The sequence below is a fragment of the Neofelis nebulosa genome, chromosome 5, assembly GCF_028018385.1.
Source record: "Neofelis nebulosa isolate mNeoNeb1 chromosome 5, mNeoNeb1.pri, whole genome shotgun sequence".
In the NCBI taxonomy this organism is placed as follows: domain Eukaryota; kingdom Metazoa; phylum Chordata; class Mammalia; order Carnivora; family Felidae; genus Neofelis; species Neofelis nebulosa.
Window position 1 is genome coordinate 103634229 of NC_080786.1, and position 23194 is coordinate 103657422.

Sequence of the window (23194 nt, forward strand, 5' to 3'; positions counted from 1 at the left end):
CTAGTCTTAAAACTGTACAGATGAGTTAATCTCACTGGCTTTCTATTCTTATTTAGCCTATAGCTGTAAGAGGGTTAGACTAGCTTTCTAAAGGCATATGTTAGCCTCCAGTTCTAGTGAAGAAGTGAGGAACTAAATTGGGAGAGACCATACGTGAAAACAACCTGAGAAAAAGCTGCAGACTGTGAGTCACGATGGGAAATAATGAATCCATAGCTGGTGGTCAGAAAGCAGTTCCTGCTAAAGAGACCTATGTGTGGTACAAAAAATTTATGAGGGAATATCCATCCGGCCTGCAAACACTGCATGAATTCAAGACACTCTTGGGTCTGCAAGGTCTGAATCAAAAAGCCAATCAACATGTTGATCAAGTCTATAATACCTTTGACATGAACAAGGTAAGTCCTTTACTTTTTATTTGGCAATGGTTCTGCATTTTTCCCTCTGTAAAAATATGAAATAGCCTGAGGTAAAATGTGTGCATCTCACTGAACAGGGAGGTCTTCAGAGAACCCACAGCTTGTAGGTAAGTGAGTCATTAAACACATTTAGCACTGACGGCATGAAAGTAATTGGGAACTAGCCTCTCCACCCTTGGAAATGTTCTGCATGTAGCGAGTTATTTTAAAACCAAATTAAATCTCAGCGTGGAATTCTAATGCTATCGTTTAAACAAATCTAATAAGTGCAGATTGATTTACAAAGACTGTTTTCAAAGTATTTAATGCGTTGGTGACATTTTATAGAAAAGCAAATTACAGGAATCTGCTTTAAAAAGTGTGATTGCATCTAGATTGGCAGGTAAAATCAATACAAATTTGCCAACATGTTGTTTGTACTCAGAAGTTGGAATGCTGGAATAGTTTTTCATATCTGACCAATTTAGTTGGAGGAAAAACAAAACAATTTACAGTTTTAAATTCAGATAAATTTTAGTTTCTAAAGATTGTCACTGAACTATTGTTCTGAATTTACTCACTCCTAAGGTGAGTTGCAGCATATTTAATTTTCAAGTCCTGAAAAAATACAAAGATGAGGAGAAAAAAAAATGGGGAACAGAAAAAAATAAGACAAAAAAGTAACAATCTGACCAACCAGGCCAGAATTCTTCCTGCCTACTTTTCCTTGTGCATTTCCGTTGTTTTTTACCTGTATATTTCAAAATGGGCTGATGCCATCTAGAATAAAAGGGAAAGGGGAAATACCACTCACTGAAAAATGACTTTAGAAGGCTGTGTGTGAGAATAGATGAGGCAGAAGTGGTAATTAAAACAATTGACTGTCCTCTGGGATGTATGGAATCTAGAGCAGCCCTTTGAGCCCTTTTCCAAATAAAAACAAACCAAAACAATAGATAACTTAAAAGGAGGTACCAGCCAAGAACTAGGGAAAACTGAACGTGTGCAAAATTAACAGCTATTTTAATTCTTGTAATAATGTTGGGAGCAGATTTCTTTCAGGACATTGTCTTTTAGGACATGTTCTTTGTTATCAAGTGTGAGTGAAACACTGCCTGCTTAGTATGACGGTGTTTTCCTCCTCATAAATTTGACTTAGTGTGGATGCAAACAAACTGTTCTGCCCCCAAGGAGTTTACAAATCAGTGGGAAAATGAGGCAGATTCTGCTTTTGTTCTTGACGTTGAAACATGTTCTAGATATGCTATAAGCTGAATTTTTGTGCTCCCCCAACCTTAAAACCGCTTATTACTTTAACAGCAAATATGGGATTAATTGGAAATAGAAAATTGCAATTTTGGATAAGCAGGCTATGGCAAAGCCATAGGCAAGTATGCAGAGCAAAGGAGAGGAACGCTCTAGTACAGAGGAAAGGGTGAAATCAGGAAGGCTTTTACAAACAAAAAGTCGGTTGGAGTAAACTGGGAGTTTGAGGTATAGTGGCTTTTTATTGTCTCAGTTGTTTGTGACAATATCTCATTGGCTGGGTTGTTGCCAGGGTCAAGGGGTGGGGCCCTTTTTCCTCCTGCTGGGGTGGTAAAGAAGTAGAATCAGCAAGCTAGCAAGATGCAGTCTCTTCCTGTTGGGTCAGCAATTGACAAGGAGTGGTAGGGTGTGTGAGCTCCCCCTGCTAGCCTCCCGACTCCATTCTAAATGAGGGTTCCTTTTTTATCTGTCACAAACTTAAATTATGGTGAAATCTAAACCACTCTCCACCCACATTATAGTATTTGGAGGTGGGGTCTTTGGGAGGTAATTAGGTCATGAGGGCAGAGCCTTCATGATTGGGATTAGTGGGATTACAAAGAGACAGACCCCAGAGAGTTTCCTCCTTCATGTGAGGACACAGTGAGAAGGCTGATTGTCGATGAACCAGTAGGTGGGCTCTCACCAGACAGAATCTGCTTGAGCCTTGATCTTGAATTCCCTCACTTAAAGAACTGTGAGAAATAAATTTCCGAGTGTTTTAAGCCACCCAGTCTATGGTATTTTTGTTATAAGAGCCTGAAGTGACCAGGACAGGGCACAGTGTGCATGTTGGCATGTTGTCTCTCTGTCTCTGCCTACATATGAATCTCGCAGCCCTCGCTGCCTTTCTCTCTGCCGTTGTATGTTTCGCTCTTTGTGTGCCTGCTGCTGTCCCACTGTGCCTGCTGCCTGCTGTAAGCAACCCATTTCACAGTGGAAGTCTTTTACTCTAGATTGCAGCTTCTGAGACTCTGACAGAACTCCCGAGAGGTTAGAAGATGAGCTATTAGGAGGGGTTTTTTTTTTTTTTTTTAGTTATTCTTCAAAGTAACTGGTGACATGTCCCATGCCAGAGATTTTGTTGTTAACCCAATGTTTGTGGAAGCACTGCATGTCAGCGGTTCACATACAAGAACAGGAACATGTGACAAGGAGCGCTGGGCAGAAACCAGAAGTGTTGTCAAAACGAAGCCTGCTGCCGAGGCAGCTGGGGCAGACAGTGTTCAGATAAGCAATCTGGGCGTGTGTACCATTGGAGTGTCCTCTCGGGGCCAGTCGTGGGACGGCCAAGCCCATCTCAGGAGCTTCATTTAAATGACTTGGAAGGTCTGCTGGTATTCATGATTTATCATCGAGATTTTATGTTTGCTTAGGAAGCAAGCAAATCTAGGCGGTGATGACTAATGCCACACAAGGTGTGGGGATCTTGATATAAAATCAGGTTGTAAAATGAGAAGAGTAAGGATGGTTCTTTATCAAGTGACAGTAAGAAATGATATGCAATTAATGCACAGGAAAACAAAAAAGCCTTATATTTAATTAGATCAATAAAACTGTCAGCTGCCCAGCACCGTGGAGGATTTGCTCTTTCTTGGAGCTCCGCTGCAGTGTTAGCTATTCTGGATGGAAATCACTCCAAAGTGCATTTCATACTTTCCTGCCTCCTCAAAGTACCGGTAAAACCTTTTTTGATATCAGAGTCATTGTTATGAACATTGGTTGTTACGTTTTTGGAATACCACGAAGCAGCCATGCCTATTGAAGTTGCTGGGGCTAAGTTTCCTGTTGTTACAAATCCTGAAAATAATGTGCTTTTTATTGTTTTTCTCTTTCCCTGCTGTCAAACACACCTTTCCCAGCTTTCTGATTGTTCTAATAATAATGAGCTTCCAATCTCTTTTTACTCTGCCATTTCTCACCTGGCTTTGGCTTGTACTCAAGTTCACTAAACATACTAGAATAGTGCTTAAAGTGGAAATAGATCCTAAAGTTTAGACTGTAAAGTTTATATCAATTCCTTTGGCTAATCACACACCCTTGTAAGCATCTCCTTGTCGCTCGGTAACAATAGTGTTTGAGATGTGTCTGACACTGTTTTAGGCACAGTACATAGACTAACGCATTTAACATCACAGAATTAATAGAACCTGCTTTAAGGTAGCGGCCATAAATTTGGCACCTCAGACCTTCCCAGAAGGTAATTGACCAGGGCCCCAGTGCACAGCTTTGAAATCCTTCACCGCACGCACAGAGTCCGTGCTGGGGTTTAGGTTATCACCAATGTTGGAGTGCAGCAGGAATAATAAAGCCAACCCATTCTTAAGATTCAGGATTCCTTTGTCAGCAGGCTTTGACTAAAGGATTCCCTGGTGGCTTTGTCAAGCTGTAGGTTTCAAGAGTGCCTAGGACACTTCTGTCCAAACTTCTTTTACACCCTTCTTTAGCTGGGTCGGATTAGCTCACTCAGCCTTTCCTGACATCTTTCCTGCTTACTTCCACACACCATTTCTCCAAATAAAATCTTTAAGTTGGGATTAATAGGTCTAATATCCAATGAATAAGAGTCACAGAAAAAGAGCTCAGAGAGAATGTAGGGTTATAACAAAACAAACCAGAAAAATTTTCCAGACCTATTAGACACATGTTTCACAAGGGCCCAGTACAATAAATAGAGATTGACTAACAGCATATGCATAGATTTTTTTGTTTTGTTTTTTTTAAGAGAGAAAATGCATGGGGGAGAGGTGCAAAGCAAGAGAGACAGAATCTCAAGCAGGCTTCACGTGGAGCCTGATGCGGGGCTTGATCCCACAACCTGGGGATCATAACCTAAGCCAAAATCAAGAGAGGTATCTCAACCAACTGAGCCACTCAGGCACCCTGAGAAAAAATATTAAAAAAAACTTTTTCATGTTTAGTACAGACAGAGAGACAGAGTGTAAGTGGGGGAGGGGCAGAGAGAAAGGGAGACACAGAATCTGAAGCAGGCTCCAGTCTGCCAGCACAGAGCCCAACAGGGGTCTCAAACTTGTAAACCATGAGATCATGACCTGAGCCAAAGTCAGACACTTAACCAACTGAGCCACCTAGGTGCCCTCTGAGAAAAATTTTAAACAGGGATAAAGAGACGATCCTAAAATCTAAAAAGAAAAAAAAAGAAAGTCAAAATAACAGTGAACTTCCTAACACCTACACTAGAGACTTAAGAGTAAATGGAGAAACGCCTCCAAAATTCTGATGGTGAAAAAAATCAAGCCAAATCAAATGTAAGGAGAGAATAAAAACAGGCAGTGACTAAAAAAATATCCTTCACATTTATTTTTTCTTAGGAAGCTACTGGAGCAGGTACTTCAGCAAAAAAGAGGGAGTATATCAACAAAGAGAGAGAGAGTGAATCCAACATAGGAAAACAGATATGGACAGTCTTGGGTCATGGAGATGAAAACTCCAATTCAACAGCTATACAGAAACCTCAGTGTACTGCTAATCCAGATTGTAAAGGGAGAAGGGGGACTCTGGGAGAAAGACCTGAAAAAATGACACCGATAGATTATCTATTGTGCTTGAGGATTTCAAAAACAATATAAATTTACTAATTTATATTTAACCAATCTGACGATCCCTTTAAAAAAATTAAGGTGAAATACAAAGAAAATTATTGAAATTTAAATGAAATAACTTTAATTTTTTTTATTATGAAAACTTCACACATATACAAAAGCAGAGAGAATAATCTAATGATACTCTCATAGACCAATCATCCATCTTCAACAATTATTAAAATTCAGTCACTTTCATCTCATCTGTCCTCCTACATTTTTATTTTTTATTTTTTTAAATTTAGACTTTCTGGAAAAAGTTTTTCATTCCAGTTAACAGTGTTATACTAGTTCCAGGTGTACAATATAGTGATTCAACAGTTTCATACACCATCCAGTGCTCATCACAACAAGTGCACTCCTTAGTCCCCATCACCTGTTTCATCCATCCCCCTACTCACTCCCCTCTGGTAACTATCAGTTTGTTCTCTATAGTTAAGAGTTTGTCTTTTGGTTTCTCTTTTTTTTTCCTTTGTTTGTTTTGTTTCTTAAATTCCACATATAAGTGAAATCATATGGTATTTGTCTTTGACTGACTTATTTCACTTAGCATTGTTCTCTAGCTTCATCCATGTTGTTGCAACTGACAAGATTTCATTTTTTTTATGACTGAATAATGTTCCACTGTGTATGTGAATTTGTATATGTATATATACACACATACCACATCTTTATCCATTCATCAATCAGTGGACACTTGGGCTGCTTCCATATCTTAGCTATTATAAATAATGCTACCATAAACATAGGGGTGCATGTACCCTTTAAGCATACCTTTTTATTGTTTCTTGATTTGAGTTTGGATCCAAACAAGGTCCATACATGGAAATTGGTGGTTATGACTTTTAAATCTGTTTTTTTCTATAGTAGATCCCTAGTCACCTCCTTCCTCCCACCCCCCTCCCCATTTATGCCATTGATTTGTTGGGGAAGGTGAGTTATTAGTTCTGTAGAATATTCTGCATTCTGGATTTGGTTGATTGCTTTCTTATCTTCAAATTACCAGTAAATTGGTATTTAGCTGTGGAAGCTTAAATAGATTCAGATTGATTTGCTTGGCAAAAATACTTCATAAGCACATAATTATTGGTTGTCTCACTTTTCATGGATTGTCCATTAGGTTCAGATGTCAGCCTGACAATGATGAGGTAATTATTAACTCCATATAAAATACTGAAGTCAGTAATTTTGGTTCATCAATGGGTTATACGGGGAACAAAATTTACTAGTCATTAAAATTAAACTCTCAACTTTTAGATTAACCCACAGTTGTGAGAGTATGGACGAAGAACTATGGTTGCTCAGTAATGTTTAATGACTAGTTCTTCCATGGGAGAAAAGCCCTGGTAACATGTTGATTTCCATGGTGTAAATACTCCCACCATGGTCAATTTCGAGCTACCAACCATTTATTAGTTGGCCTGCAAAATTCCTGAAAATTTGACAATCTGCTCACACCAGCAGATACAGTAGGTTCCAGCACACTGCGTGGATATATATGAGGGTCATAGAACTAAATGCCTGTCATTTGCTATAACGGGAAATAAATAGGTAATGTCTAGAATTGATAAATCTCAGCATAAGTAGAATAAGCATCATTACAAGCATGTAAACAAAGGCTAGGAAAAATAACCAGAAAGTCCAAAGTTTTCAGTTACAGTTTAGTTTCGTTTTAGGTTAATTTTGAGTTTAATGTCAATTATGGATTAGTAATAAAAACTGATTAAAAAGCCTAATGATAAAAAAGCAGATTTAAAAAAAAGAAAACACAAAAGGTATTAGCACGTCTTTGTAGGTGAGGTGAGTGAAAGAAACTATACTCCTCAAAATTAAGGTCTGTCTCTGCACAAGGGACAACATAGATTTCCTTCCTTTCTACAACTATGAATTGTCCGTTCTATTATGGAAACCCTATGGACTCCAAAGATGAGGGTCCAGCCTGGCCCAAACATGGTAGTGAGTAACCTTGTCTAAAACAAAGTCTCCATGAAAAAGTACAACACGGTGTAAGCGTGTGGTTCTTGTGGTCTGTGTTAAACCCACACAGGGTGGATGGCGGAACTTGAAGGTAGGTGGGGGCTCCAAGCACTGGCTGTGCTGCCGCCACTTTAATAGTTTCCTAACCATTTGTGCTCTTGATTTGCTGGGGAAAGTGCATCACTGCTGAGGCAGAAGCTGATTGCGAGGCTGGTCATTAGAGCTGGGTCTGGGGCAGACCCATTTTCACAGAACCACAGTGAAGATGATGATGTCACCGGCTACTGGGTCCTAAAAGGCAGTGAATGTGGACAGGGGCCGCACTATTCTCACCTTAGCGTTGTGTCCTTCACCTGGAGATTGATGCAAAATGCCCAGTTCCCTGGAAACAGCTTCCTGTTGGGGGCATGAACCTGCACTCTGGTCTCTATGCATCCAGAAAAAACTGAACGAGTGCTCAATTCCAGGCAGAGCCTGGCAAGGAAAGAAGCCACCCAGCACTGCTCTTCTGCCTTTGCGCTCCAGCCACACTGCTTTCTTCACGCTAGATGTGCAGTTTGCTCTTCCCCTGTCCTTTCTCTTTTTAAGTCCAAGTGCTGCATGAATTCATCTCGTGAAACCACACTCCAGAAACATGAAGAATAAAAACGAATGAATCATCCCCTTCAAATCCTGCATGCATCCCCAGACCAGCCACCTACCTTAGTGGCATAAAGCAGATGTGACAAATATTTACTGAGTGATTAAATAAAATAACAGAAGGGACAACTTGAGTATCCTCACTTTTATATATGCCCTTTTTTCCCTTTCCATTCCTCTCTCCTTCCCTCCTTTTTCCCCCATATTTATACCAAGGATGGCCACTGTGTCTTCCACAGTGTAACTTAGTTCCCAGTTAGATTAATTATCTCAAGGGAAATTTTAAAATTTATTTTTTATCCGTATAACTGTTAAGAATTTCAGCTCACGCACTGAAGCATTCAAGAAATGTAACTTTAGTTTTCCATGATGAAGTTAATTTATATTTTGCGTCCCCATTTTACCAAGGAGTGTTCTCTCTCTACTTTCCGGGGTTGCATGTAAAGCCCATGGGTGCATCGAAATCTCCAGGTATTAATACAGGGCAGAGGAGTAGCTAAACACACTGGCATTTGCTGAGACCACATCTCTCATCATCTCCTGCCCGCCTCGCGAGGCTGCTGTCTGCATGGCGGGGCCTCCTGGGTCAGGTTCTCTCAGGTTCCTTGTACTCCTAGGCATGGAAGCCTCTTAGACTGTATGGACAGATGCTCCTTGCAACCTTTCCTCCCAAGCCCAGTGAGTGAACCATGGGTGCTTCTGTTCTTACATCTGTCACCCAGACCTGCAGCCATTCTTGGCCCTCATAGAGCCTCTTTAGTTTGGGTAGACTTAGGAGAAACTAGAGAAACTGGCTCTAATTACGTATTCTTCCAAATCTTTTGTTTATGGCATAAATTTTATGCTCTGAATCCTAAACAGCTTAAATTATTGAAACTCAAGAGCAAGAATGAACTCTGGATTTCTGCTTTTATGCTACAGTGACTTATCTCTTAGGCAATGGAAATCTCCCTGAATGTGGGAGGGCTAGACGATAGAAGAGATTAGCAGGAGCAGAGTCACATCCTTAATACGCTATATTATTATCTCACAGCATTTGCAAATATTTACTGAGCACCTGGAGGCATGGTGGAAGGAAGGTAGGCACAAATATGAATAGGGATTGGTCCCGTCCTCAAAGGAGTCTATAATCTACTGGGATGCCAAATGTATCCTCAAATAATAAAAGGTAGTAAATAAAGAATCAAAGACTGAGAGACGGGAAAGCATACTATTTAGTTTCAGGGTTCTAGATGGTTCTCCAGATTACAAGGCTGCTTCTAAACCCTGCCCAGTGATTTGCGGATGGTCCAGCGTCTTTGTAGATGGGCAGGCTGGATAGAAGATCTGGGGAAATCTTCAATGCTATCCCGGTAGGACAGGCAATGGTAGAAAAATCTAGAAAAATCACACTCAAATTTTGGAGAGGTGTGGGGATGGGGGTGAGTAGGTAGGTGGTAGATACGACGTTCTGTGCCCCTAAAGAGCTTACAGTCTAGTTGAGGATAAAAAATTATGACTAAATGCCCAAAGAGTAAAATAGAGCAGTATAACAAACTATAGCAGGGCTGTGCTGTTCGAGGTACATTTACTGGGATCTGAAGATGAAACGAAAACTAAAATACAGAGTTAGGAAAGGCTTTTTGGAGAAGTTGAGGCACTTTGGGACCTCGAAAGAAGTAAAGAACTTGAATTATTACTAATAAATGCTAACACTTAACTGAATATTTCTGTACTAGTCATGGTTAAAGCACTTCATATTTATTAGAATCCTCACAACAATAATATGTAAGTATGTACTATTTTTAACAGTCCCAGTTTACTGATGAGGAGACTGAGGCACAGAGAGGTTTAGTAACTTGCCTGAAACTACACAGCAGACTTGGAATGCTGGCAGTCTGATTCCAAGGGCTACACCCTAAATTTCAATGGTATTCCACCTTTGACAAAGGAATTGAGAATTTCAATAAAAGGAACAGCTCAATTAAAGTATGAGGGAGGAGAGAGAAGGGTATGTGAGGACCTAATTAAGGCAGAGGGCTACTGCTAGAGCATAACCGGGGACCACACAGGCGCCTCATGTGTCTTTGCTGTACACAGATAGCCTGTTGTTGTGACTTTCTGTATTCTTGCATCACAGCTGAGAAATGAGACACTCCGAGCACTGAGATGCCAGGGTTGACTTGCCTGGAGAATCTCCAAGCAGAAAGTCAGCCCTCGGCCCCTCTAGCTCCTATTCCACATTCTTACTCTGTAATAGGTATGAAGGTGGGGCACCTGGATGGCTCCGTCCCTTAAGCCTCTGACTTTGGCTCAGCTCATGATCTTGCAGTTCGTGAGTTTGAGCCCTGTGTTGGGCTCTGTGCGGACAGCTCAGAGCCTGGAGTCTGCTTTAGATTCTGTGTCTCCCTCCCTCTCTGCCCCTCCCCCGCTTGTGTGCACTCACTCTCTCTCTCTCAAAAGTAAACATTAAAAATAATTTTTAAAAATAGGTGTAAAGGTAGATATAGGCACCCTGGGCCACATCTAGGCATCCGGATGTTATCCAGAGCGCCACTCTGACATCAAAATGCTCTGCCCCTTGTAAGACTCCGAAGTTTTTGAGATAAAATGATTTCTCTGAACTCGTGGGTTTGTAACTCAAACCATAAATGGAGTGATGGTTTAAGCCAGAAAAACTGTTGTCAGCATGAGGACACATTTAATCACTAGGATAAAACAAAATACCAGAATAAGTTTTCAGGTTACTTAAAGTCACGACCTCAGAAAATCCTGGGAATCAAGAGGAAGGGGATGTAAATGATTTCTTAGAAACAGGGTGATTAAACCGTTACAGAAAGAAAAGTGAGGGTAAATAGCAAGCTGTGGGATCTAATAGATGATTATTACAATATATGTGATGGTTTACCTGTAAATATGTTCACAAATCAAATCTTTGCTTCGATGTATTAGAAGTCCTTGCTATAAATGTTTATTAATTTTGAGAGAGCTACAGTGAGAGTAGGAGGCGGGCAGAAAGAGAAAGAAAGAGAGAATCCCAAACAGACTCTGTGCTGTCAGTGCAGAGCCAGACTCGGGGCTCGAACTCATGAACCATGAGATCATGGCCTGGGCTAAAATCAGGAGTCTGACGCTTAACCGACTGAACCACCCAGCTGCCCGTCCTTGCTAATTTTAATGAGCCTTTCTACAAATTTCTGTAAGACGAGTCACAGGCCACCACAGACAGTGGAAGCCCTTGCAGGAGAGGTAGGGTTGCGGGACTCCAGTCCCAACTCTGACCCTTACTGTTGTGTGTCATCTTGGACCAAGCTCATAACCTCCCTGTGTCAGGGTCATCAATTCTAAAACTCAGACAAGACCTATCCTGCCTACACTCTCACTGAGCTCATGTGAAATAATGTCGGAGAAAACGTTGAAGAAATGAAGACTGTAGCCCACAGAGGAATGGTATGTTTATCTGTTAAATGCAGATATCTCTGATGTCAGCCCCTGCAGATCTGATAACAGTGAAGAGTAGTTCAACTTTGCATCAAGCTCAAATTCGATTTCCTAATGAAGGGGGTACCTAAAGGTGCAGAAGTTGCCTGCTCACCATTTCTCTTCTTTAATTGATCCAAGTGCTGTGGACGATCATTTGTGCTGTTTGGGGCCACATTGGCCCCTTCTAATGATTGCCAGTCACAGAATGAAATTAATTAAATGAGAATCACCTTAGGGTTTCAACTGTCTTTTAAATCCAGGACACCTGCATGGGAGCCCGAGCTCTACTGGAAATTCAGAAGTGACCTTTGGTTATTTGGTTCCTTAGCTTCTCTTTGTGTGAGAACCCTTGAAAATTAGAGCAGGCAACCTGGCTTTTAACGTGTGTAATACTTGCTGCTGTTTGTTAACCCCCAGGCTGCCCTGCAGCCTCTAACACTGTATCAGGTTGTCTGGCCCGCAGGGGGACCGCTATTACTGCCGCTCTTCGTAAGACACATTTACCGGAAACAAATGACCATCTATTATTAGATTGTAAATCATGAGGCTGCAATCTCTTGAGGGGAAAGACCAAGGCTACTACTTCAGAACTACCAACATAGACACTCTCAGGAAGCATTTGTTGCTGATAATAAAAACCTCATACTTGTTTAGCACTATGTAATTTACGAAGTATTTTCATATATAACATCAGTCATCAGCATTTTGGCTGAGCTTCTCACAGAATTTTACCTGTTAAAGACACCAGCTGTACCTGCTGACATGCATTTAAACTTAAGCTGTTGTAACTCGTGCATTTGAACAGAATCTGTTGGAATTATAGTTCTCAAATCTGGCTACATATTAGAAGCACCTGGGGGTATTATTAAAATCACCAGTGGTTGGGGCTCCACCCGAGTCCCACTGAATCAAAACAATGTTGTGTTAGTTTTAAACTGCCAGGTGGTTTGAATGTGCGGCCAGACATGAGCACCACTGTTCTACCAGAAAGACCACCGTCAAAATGTTAGAAAGCTGGGGTCTAAACCCATTTCTGCTACCAAAGAGCTTTGTAACATGGATACTTATTAAAAAGGGACTCTGGGTCCAAAACTATTGATTCAGAAGCAGTTCCTCTGTTCTTCTAGTTACAACCATAATACAGAAACACAGCCTTGATGCAAGTAATATAGGTATATATATTCTACTGTCTGTGCTACCACTTTCTATATCCTCTGTTTACCTCTTCTACTCAGCAAAGAACAAGGATGCAGCGTCTTCCATGAGAAAGGAAACACTCTTAGGACACAAGCTGACTGAATTAGGGTAAGGCTGGCTTTATCTGTGGCATTGTACTCGCTTCGGCAGCACATGTACTAAAATTGGATTTATCTGTGGCATTATTGCTTAGGGTGACAGGTGTTTTTAAGAGGAAAGCCATATTGGCTACCTGAAGAAGTTCCTTGCAAAAGGCTACCATTGCTATAGTCACTGCTGGGTCTTCCGTAGTTAGCTCATTCAGAAGTGATCAAACTCAGACAATTGTCTTCCTTCCCCCAAGGCACCTGAGACTGGCTTCTAATTCACAGTCGTCCAAATATCACTGAGCTGGCTGCATGCTAGGGGCAGATGCTTGGGGCTTCCTGATTGATATCCAGGAAACCTATTAATAATTGTGAGCTTGTTGGGTAAGTATTGTGAGAAGCCCTTTGTCCCAGAACCCTTGAAGTTTGCACAGTCATGGTCAAGGACAACTGCATGTGATGTGCATACAGATCATGTTATAGAACCAGCCTACAAGCCAGCAGTGTATTTCTCATCTTAAAGAGGTGAGTCTCTTTTGAGGACATTCCAGCAATCCCGTAGCTGATAGAGACTATGTTTGCTGTTATGTCAGTGTTTGTAGGTGAAAATGGGCTAGGTCATAAATGCTGAATACAACATTTCTCTTACAGATTTCAAAAATTCATAAAAGTATTTTAAAAGCATTCGTATGTATTTGACATAATAGAGGTGGCCCTTATATTGCCTAGGGCAATATAGGCAGTTTCTAAGATGCAAATTGAATATCAGTGACAATTATTGATCAATCACAGGATGTGCTGGCACTAACTCTCTGGGTTTCCTTACTGTGATCATCTGAGTAACCACTTCCAGGCAGATGTTTCAATTCATATGTTGCTGCTGACTTGCCACAGCTGGCAAAATGTCACTGGAAGGTGTCACATGTAAAAGAGTGAAAACATCTAAATGTCTTCAGGTTAGGGGCTGTGACAATTCAGGAGTTCTTCACAGATCATGATTCTGTGAAAAGCAGCAGAGTGTTAATGCTGTCAGAGGAAATAGTTTTCATTTGGGACCATGGTTTGAAGGATTTTTGTTTGATCTGGATCATTTGTTTTCCTGAATAAGAGGGTGCACTAGGGTACAAATGGGGTCTGATACCTAGTTGTTGTAATAACAGTTTATATTTCTGCGATCTTGATGTTACTTGAACCCAGGATGCTGTGCTTATTGGTTAATGACGTTTGGGACCTTGTTTGGGTTAAGTGAGCTCAGATGTGCGAAGCACAATGCCTGGCCCTGTGTGTCTAGCAAGTATTACATCAACATCAATAGTTGCCATTTTCATTTTGATTATAATTATTATTATTACTAGTTCAGTCCGTTTCTTATTTGCAAAATGACTGTTTTTAGAACTGAAATTCTACAATTTGAATCAACGAAATGGAGCCAAGTTCCCCTAAGGACGTTACCCAGTTTATAAATTTGTGGCTCCATCCCTGGGACAAAACTCCAAAGCAGATGTCTCTGAAGTATATTGAGATGACATTTCAATATCTGTTTCTTGGGGTCTCTCAGGCACACAGAGTGATGGCAGGACCACACTGTCCTAGCAGATGACATCTACAGTGATATTTTTACCTGGGTATTTTACAAAGTGGGGAGAATGGAGGGATTGGTCGGGGCTGCAATGCAGGTGTAAGGCCCCAAAGAGGGGGAAGTGCTGAGCCAAAGCATGGACCAGATGCACAGCAAAGGAATGCTATAGAGTCCTAGTCAAGAGCAGAGGTGAAGACAGAACAAGGTTGGCTAACGCAGGACCGGTATGTAGGCTTTAGATCTTGGAGGCGCAGCTGGGGAAATTTCCTGAGGAAACAGGCAGTGAGAGCCATGGTCTATGGGGTGGTGGAGGTTAAACCCTTGCGCGGGGAGAGGGGCTAAGGATTCCAAAATGGATACAAGAAATGTTCATCAAAGATGTGAAGGAGCAGGAGAGGCAACAGGAGAGTGAACACCTTTTGTCCCTCCGAGCCAGATGGCTATGCAAGCGAGGCGAGGGGAGCCTGGAAGTGGTGGCCCCAGGAGCTCTCTGGGCTCACAGTCTCCCTGAGACTAAGCAGCTCAGACCACACAGGCCAGCTGCCCCTTGGGCAGTACCATGTATGAAGGGAGCACAGGTGCCAAGGTGCTGCATTTTCAGTCATTCGGGTCACCTTACGTTATACGACCGTATTACTGAATAGTTCACACCTGTGAATCAGGACTAACACACTGCGCTGAATGTGTACCATCTGTATGGATACCTCTTCCAGAAGGAGAATTCAGTTGTAATGCATTTGAGGGCAATAAATACTGGGTGATACAAAGAACAAAAGCCTTAGAGGAAGGCTGACTGAATTTAAATCCTGGATCCACCTACAACCTAACTTTGTTATTTAAGTAGTTTATTTAGCATGTCTGAAAATCCGCTTTCTCCTCTGGAAAGTAGGAATAGTAGGGCTACCTGTCAGGTTGCTATTAGAATTAGAGAGGATGCTTGGAAAGTGACTAGCACAGTGCTTGGAACATTGTATATATATATATAGTAGATTTTATAGCTTTTATACTCAGTAATAAATAAGAAAATAATTGTTTCATATGCATGTAAGTTTTATAATTTAACTTTCTATCTGCATTTCAAATTGATCATATCCTGAAAGCAACTGTGACTTACGGCAGGTTGTGAATATTGCTGGAGACCATGTATTCCACTGGTGGATTTTCTGTTGGACGGAACACTATAGATTTTGTTTTCCTTATTTTTTTTATTATATTAGACTTCTAGTTTCATCTTTTTGGTGGTAGAAAGAAAACAAGCCTTATATAATGTTTAAATATTTTTATACTTTATTTATAGATGTAAAAAGTATGCCTTATAGTTTCCTACATTTTTGGAGACTATAAGAAAGCTTGAAGTCTCCATATATTTTTTTTCTCTTTCTTGTTTTAACCCCCCTCTACAAAATGATTTGTAACCTATCAACGGACCAAACTCCCTTTGGAGACTGAGAAACAGTCATGCTTCCGTATCTTGGCCCCATTTAATTCTTCCGTGTAATCCACTCCATCCTAAGAACATAGTGTATACATCTATAAATGTGTTGGAATTAAAATTATTTTTGTAGACATCCTCCCAAACTCTCCTTTTCTGAGGTTCCTGAAAATGGCTTTGTGTGTGCCCAATTTCTTCCCCACCCTCAACCTTGAAGGAGGATCCAGCCGTCACCAAACTAATGTTTTAGGATTTGGGATACAGAATTAGGAGACAAGGTGGTGGAGTGAAGGGCTGGTGCGTTCTCGTGGTCAGGCTGCTGTGAAGGAGGGGGGCAGTGGGGAATTGCTGAAGGTTGAGCATCAGGGGCTATGTGCGGGGAGCACAAGGGAGAGGAAGAGGGTGTTGGAAGAAATCCATAAATTTCTTGCAACTTGTATTTTTTCCAGAAATCAAAGTAAAGACTTGCTGTTATTTTCAATTAATTTTTGATTGCTGGACTGTATTTGTAGGACTGTGTCATTATTCTGAGACTGAACCATGTGGGTCATATTTTTTCTCATTAGTCTTAATAAGGTTACAGAAACTCAAGTGAGAAGAAGTCATAATTAAAACAGCCACTTGGGCATACCTAGATGAAAACATTGCCTACGAAGGAAGACATCTATAAGAAAAACAGCTTAGATCCATAGTTCCCAAATCTTAGGATACATGAGACTCACCTGGGGAGCATTTTAAATGCAGACTCTTGGACACCATCCCAAGTAGTTTTGATGCTGTTGTTTGGGGTTGGGTTCTAGGAATCTGCATATTTCATTGTCCTCATGTGATTCTGATGCAGGGAGTTTATGAACTCTACTCAGGCACAAGGTCAATCAGTGTCAAACATTTCCAGACAGTTCTGTGTGCCACGAGGGCTCCAGTAGCTCAAATACAGAAATATGAACTTAACAATGTTCCTTTGGATCATGTCAAAGAAAAGTCTTTGGGCATTCTCTTTTGCATTTTTCCTGGTCACATTTACAGGAACATCTCACCTCTGTGGCTCTTATCCCCCTCTCCCGTGTTTAAAATCTATAGGTTAACTGAAGGCAATAATTACTTTATCTACCAATTTACAAAATAAGCATTACCTAAAACCCTCTCCAACACTAACACAAGCCATTAAATCACATTCACCAGAGTTGTCTCACCAGTGCGAATTTCTACAAAATCTTACCAGAAAAATAATTGGAAAGAAGAGTTGGCTGTGGTTCGTTAAGAATTTGACTATATGATGGAATGCTGGTTCGGAAAGAGTGGTTCGTTAAGAATTTGACTATATAACGGAATGCTGAAGTGAGAACAGAAGATGTATTGCTTGCAGGAGATTTTGGAAAAGGCTGCACTTGTCTAAGTAGAAAGGCTTCCTTACCCATCAGCACCTTTGGCAGTCGATTAAGCAGATTGTCCATTTTAAAGCCGTACAATGAAAATATTTATGCTCATCTCCTGATAGAGTTTGTTCAGAGCTTCCAGGACCAGGATTGGAAGGAGTTAGGGTCACCTGCCCACTGTGCCTAATCAGAAAACGCCAAATGTTCTAAAGGCAGCATTGCTCAGTCTCACCTGTTGCCATTCATCACGCAAGTGATGCCAAAAACTATGATCCTGAAGCAGGACTCAAAAAGTGAAACAAACCATCATGGAATATAAGGTTTTTATGGAAACACTGAAAGATCAACTTTATATTTATAGCAAGCCAGCTCAGTAGGGATGATGTTTCTGTAACTTTTTGGCAAACACACATAAGAACTACCCAGGGAACAGTTGTATTGATTGGTCAGTCCTAGAGACACAGGAGGAAGACCTGGGAGCCAATGTGCCCCTGGTTGAATACTGTCCACCCAACTCATATTCTCCATCCCTGCCAGTCTTGACACTGAAAAATAATGGTCATGTCCTGCCAAATCTGAAGATATCTTGATGTCCTCTTAAATAAATTTCAACTCTATGATAACATAATTCCCTTGTTTCAGCCATGACTATGTTAGGGGTTAATATGGTGAAGCGGTAACAGCAGTAGGAAAGGCAGATAGAGAAAAGGTAAAACCACCTATGTTTTGTATCCTTGAGCAAATTTCCTTGAGGAGATCCATTCAACCAGACTCCAGACTGTTAGCAGAAGTCTTGTTGCTTGTAAGAAGTATTAAAGTTATTGATGGGGTGAAGTTACCTACGTTGTAAAACGTAAAAATCTATTACCCACATGTAGTAAAATTTTTAAATATTTTTATTGTATTTTTCTGACTATATAGGTAAAAAATCAACAGGGTAGAAAAAAATTTTTCAATAATATATTTTGAAGACAATGCTATAGTCATTAGCACATTGGCTTTCAGTATTTGAGGTGCTGTAGTAGTCTTTAAAAAACCAAACCAACCAACCAACCAAGCAACCAACCAACAGAAAGCCTTTAATCAGGCAAGAAGATTTTGTTTCAGATCCAGAACTACGGGTGAGTTTTCAATTGCTTTTCTTATAGACTAGATACAAAAGCTTGCTCCTCGAAGCAAACACATACCATTTTATAGGCTGCTAAGTCTCATGCTCTTTTTTCTAAGGGGAAGGAGTACTTTATGTCACATCCTGTTTTGTAAATAAGACTCTACAATCCAAAATTCCAAGGAGAATGCAGCTGACAGCATGTTTCCTTGGGCTGAATATACTACTTTTGGCATCTGAATTCCCAGGGGAAGATAGCAGAGAGTGGGTCACACACCTCCCTAGAGCTGGTCACTTTTCTTAAGATAGTTGAGCATTTGGCTGAGCAAGGTTTGAAGGGTATGATTCTTAAGAATGACAAGGACTATTTCTGTATCAGTTGAGAGTGTTTACCAATTTAAAACAGGCTGAAGGGAACTGCCTAAGCTTGAAAGCCTTAAACAGTCTTTTCTAAGATCGACTAATACGGCAAAACCTTTACAGAGAAGAGGCTCATAAATTTTGATTCATACTGAAAACGACTTACTTAAAAGGAATCCTGGAATTTAGCATTCCAAAAAAATCAACCGGGCTCTCTAAAAAGGAGTACAGAATTTATCTAGCTGGTTTTTCCCTTTATATTAGAAATTGGTACCTGGTCTTCTCTCTAAGTGGGGGACAAAACCTGAAGATACTCAGGAGAAGACAGCTACTGTAGGATGTCCAGTGGTGAGGACGCAGCCTTCCATCAGGGTCAGGCCAGAATCTTGTTTCTTTTTTGGCATAAGAAGTAGATATTTTCTCTAAAAACACACTTGCCTATATATTTAAACTTGTTTCTATACACATTACCCATGCTTTTCTTTGTTTATTTTGTTTGTTTTGTTAATGAAATGCCAGGGAAATTTCTATGTTGAAATCTTCCGGGTTGTATTAATTTGTGCTAATAGTCCTGCTCGTGAACCATGATTTCTCAAATAAAAGACAATTGTTTCTCTTAAATATTTACGTCCCTTTCTGTCCTTGCTTTCTATAGGGTGGATTTATCGACTTTTTAGAGTTTATTGCTGCTATAAATCTCGTTGTACGAGGAAAAATGGAGCAGAAATTAAAATGGTATTTTAAGTTGTATGATGCTGATGGAAACGGTTCTGTTGACAAAAAGGAACTACTGAATATCTTCATGGTAAGTGAAGTGGTGAAGTAATCTTAGGACATTGTATAGTTAATGTAATTTTCCTTCCTGTGGAGCTGGTGACAACTATCTATGTGGTTGGTGAATTTTGGGATATACATTTGGAACTGTTGGAGCCATCCATGTAAGTTTCACTAAGCTATCGATTACAGAGTGTGCACCTGCAAACCAGCATTATCTTGTCGGTGTTCAAACTCACAAATTTTAGCAGAGTATTGAGATGAAAAATGAATAAACGTGATGTTCTAAAACAACTTGTCTTTTTGTCTGCCTCGGTGCAGAAAGTTGTGCGAGGAGCAGCTGAAATACTGGATGGTTATATAGCAAGAGCTATGGACTAAGAACAAAGGTACCTGAGGACTAATCTTTCTGGGGGCTGGACTAAAGTATTTCTAAAAAGTACCTCAAGGATCTCAGGCCCTTTCCAGCTCTAAAGTTCAATGAGTCCCTTTATAAATCTCACCCCCTTCCACCAAGGAAGTGGAAATACTTATCATGGGATGACATGAAATGGATTCTAGAGTATAAGATGATTAAGTGGGACACTGTACCTAAATGAGAATGTGAAGTAAAATACACATTATGAATGCAATATACGGAATTTGTAACACAGAGTCAGAATTGGAATCAGAGGTCTTAGAAATGATCTGGTCCAAATTATTTCATTTATAGATGAAGGAGTTAAGTTACTGTGTTATAATACATAGTATAAATATTATCAAAAATGCAAAAAAAAATTAGTAGGTAGAACTACAATTATAATCAAACACCTCAATAAATGGACAAAGCTGTTAATACTTAAAACTGTTTAGCAAATGTAGAGTTAACGAACATATGGAAAGAATTCAAGAGTATGATAATACTAACAATGCTTTCACTTTAATCTCACAGATAATTCACAAAAAAGTACTAAGATACACTTTGTAACTGAACTTTGTAAGCATTAAAATTCAGAAATTCTGCATATATATTACATGTTACAACACAAAATTAGCAATCTAAAATATTCCCTAGAGAATGCCCAACCCCATGTAAATTTTAAAACATCCTCTTAAACATACTCAAATTTATTTTAAAAACATTAAATATACAATATAGCATACAAATATTGGGGGAATATCCAACCAGTATTCAAAGCAAGGGTTCATATCCTGGGATCTATGGATCTATGGCCTTCGGAAATCCTTAAAGACTATGACATTAAGGGCAACGTTTTTCCTGTATGTTATCAACTTTTGAGGGGAGGGAAAGGGTCATTGGATTCTCAAAAGAATTAGGAGGAACAATAGTATATGAATGTTTTTGTCCAAATCTTATGGAAATTTTTGCACAGATTTTTATTAGTTAAAATGTACAACTTAGTGAGTAAAGAGAAGAAATATTAAGCAGCTAACTGAGGTTTTCTTTAAAGTGTTTAGAAAGAGAACAAAAAGAAAAGAGGGAAACATAAAAGCACAGAGCAGAAATTCATTTAATAATTGACACTATTTGTCTCCAATTAAATTAATAAAGATTAACAACAATAAGGTGGAATTCTGGCAAGGGCACTCTAAGAAGAGTGCCCTTACACATTGCGGAGGGGGTATAAATGGAGATAACATTCCTGGAGATTTGGTAATCTGCATCAAGAGGCTAAACGTGTAGCTCCATTTTAGAGCCAACATTTTTGGTCAGGAAAACAATCATTAACATCATCAAAGATAAAGGTTCTATGATTTACATCACAGAGTCACGTAAAATACTAAAAATGAATGACCTAAAAAAGAAAACATTTTAAATAAATTGATGCAATGGAATATGTACTTATACAAAATGAGTGGCCTATATGGTGGCAAGTGAAAACAATCCAGTAAAGAATACATACTGTTTAATGTAAATTCTCTTGACACATGATAACAGGATGTTAAAATAAAATACAGCCCAGCCATCAAAAGATCCAAAGGAAGTACTAGATTATAGGCAAAACTTACAAAGGAAGTAGTTACATCTTAATTTCACTTCAAAGGCATAAAATGGTCAGGAGGGTGTTTAAGAAGGGCTGTTAGAGAGGATTTTCTTGGGTAAAGCCCTCAGGTCAATAGCATGGGGATTTAAGGAAACCACTGACGTTTGGGGAGCACAGTGTTCCAATATTTGAGTCTGAGAAATCTAATGAAACAGACCATGGCAGCAGAGTAGAGGGGTAAAGCTGAGGAAGAATCTTATGCTCAGAATATGTGGGGACGAAGGGTTTTTCATGGATCAGACATGGGGAGGAAGCTGACAGAGTTGCCTTGGATCTTGTCCAGCTGAGCCACTTGGAGACGTGAGGGCATCTCAGAAGAGGAAGGAGCTGGAGGTAGAAGCAGAGAGTGAGTCACAACCGGGAGCACGTTGCACCCCTCCCCCAGGGGACATCTGGCTATGTTTGGAGACATTTTGGTCATCAGCTGGGGAGTGGAGGAGTGCGTGTGTGGTGCTATTGCTATCTATTGTTTAGTGACCAGGACTGCTGTGAAACATTCTACAATGCACAGCACAGTCCTGAACAGGAAAGAATCGTCTACTCTGAAATAGCAGTTGGGCAGACCTAGAGCTTGTAGAAGGAGCCTTGAGGGGTCGGCTGGAATCAAAATGCACGATCCACGTCTAGGGATGTGTACGAGAGTGTCAGTAATAAAAGGGAGGCATGGTCTCAAAGAGGGGATTTTAAACATCTGTCATCCAGAGAGCTCTGACACTAGATAACCAGGAGTGAGGGTGCCTGCCAAGTCAGACTGTCCTGTTCCCCCTTCTCTCCTACCTCCTCCCCTCCCACTCAGAGAGTGGTCAGAAATGGGCTGAGCAAAATGGAGGAGAAAGTGCAGATATGCTAAATGAGGGAGGAAAGAAGGAAACAAACCATGCCTCCCTGCCCATCCCCCCACCATGCTTCTCCTGTACGAAGAAGAGGGAAAACACAGGGCACATTGAGGACTCCCTCCAAAAGTATCCCTTCAGGCCTCATCACCCTTCCAATCAATCCTTCAGTCTCACTTCTATTTCCCAGAGATGGGTCACAGACAAATCCTAGATATTTCATAATCTTTTATTATGACTTCTACATGTGGTCTCGTATCCCTTCCGCTGTGGGAGTACTGGATGCCTAGACAAACTTTTAGGCTTTTGGGACCTCTGCCAAGACACTGAGAAACCCTAAAAATATTTATCTAATTGGATGCTATATGTATGTAACCATTATTCTAAGCATTACCCTCTAACTGTGAGACCTCACTAGCCGAGGCCAGGAGTGGTGCTGTACTGCTTGCTGTTTGCTGGGACGAATCCCAAATTAAGCATTGATAATGCTTGCAAAGCAGCGGAAGAGATAGTCCTATTTCAGACCAGGCCCTCAATTAAAATATGATGCCAGTGGTTCTTCTAAAGATCCCTTTATGTTCACTCAAGGTAGTTATGTTCAAATTCCCAGATAACTAACTTTTTCTTTCTCTCTCTCTCTTCCATTTTATTATGAATTTCCACATCAAATATTGGTCGCTTAATTTAATCACCTGGCAGTGGGGGAGAGGGAAAGAGTGGTTAAATTTTCCCTCTAGGGAAGCTGGAAATGTCATTTTCCCTGGGTTCCCTGACAGCCTTTATGATGAAAAGGTGCTGGCAGGGTGTGAGAGAAATTCAGTGTCCTTCCAAGGCATACAGATCTGTCTTCCCAGTCAGTCATTCTAGAAAAGGGCAAAAAGGACCAGAGGTGCCAGTGTCAGAAGCTGGAGGAGAAGCCTTCGCTGCTTACAGAATATCTTTTTATGTTCTTCTATAAGATTAATGATGATTGGTCTGAAGTTGAGAACATTGTTTTCTGCGTCCAGAATTCTTATGACAG

General features: G+C 40.4%; 1 protein-coding gene across 1 annotated transcript in view; it reads left to right on the forward strand.

The window, feature by feature from the left end:
- The window catches only part of GUCA1C (guanylate cyclase activator 1C), a 31875-nt gene continuing 8681 nt past the window's right edge, over positions 1-23194 (forward strand). The window contains exons 1-2 of the mRNA XM_058731482.1: positions 1-398; positions 19177-19326. Of these exons, the coding sequence (XP_058587465.1) occupies positions 195-398; positions 19177-19326 (354 nt within the window). The 5' untranslated portion in view covers positions 1-194. The remainder of the gene's footprint in view (positions 399-19176; positions 19327-23194) is intronic.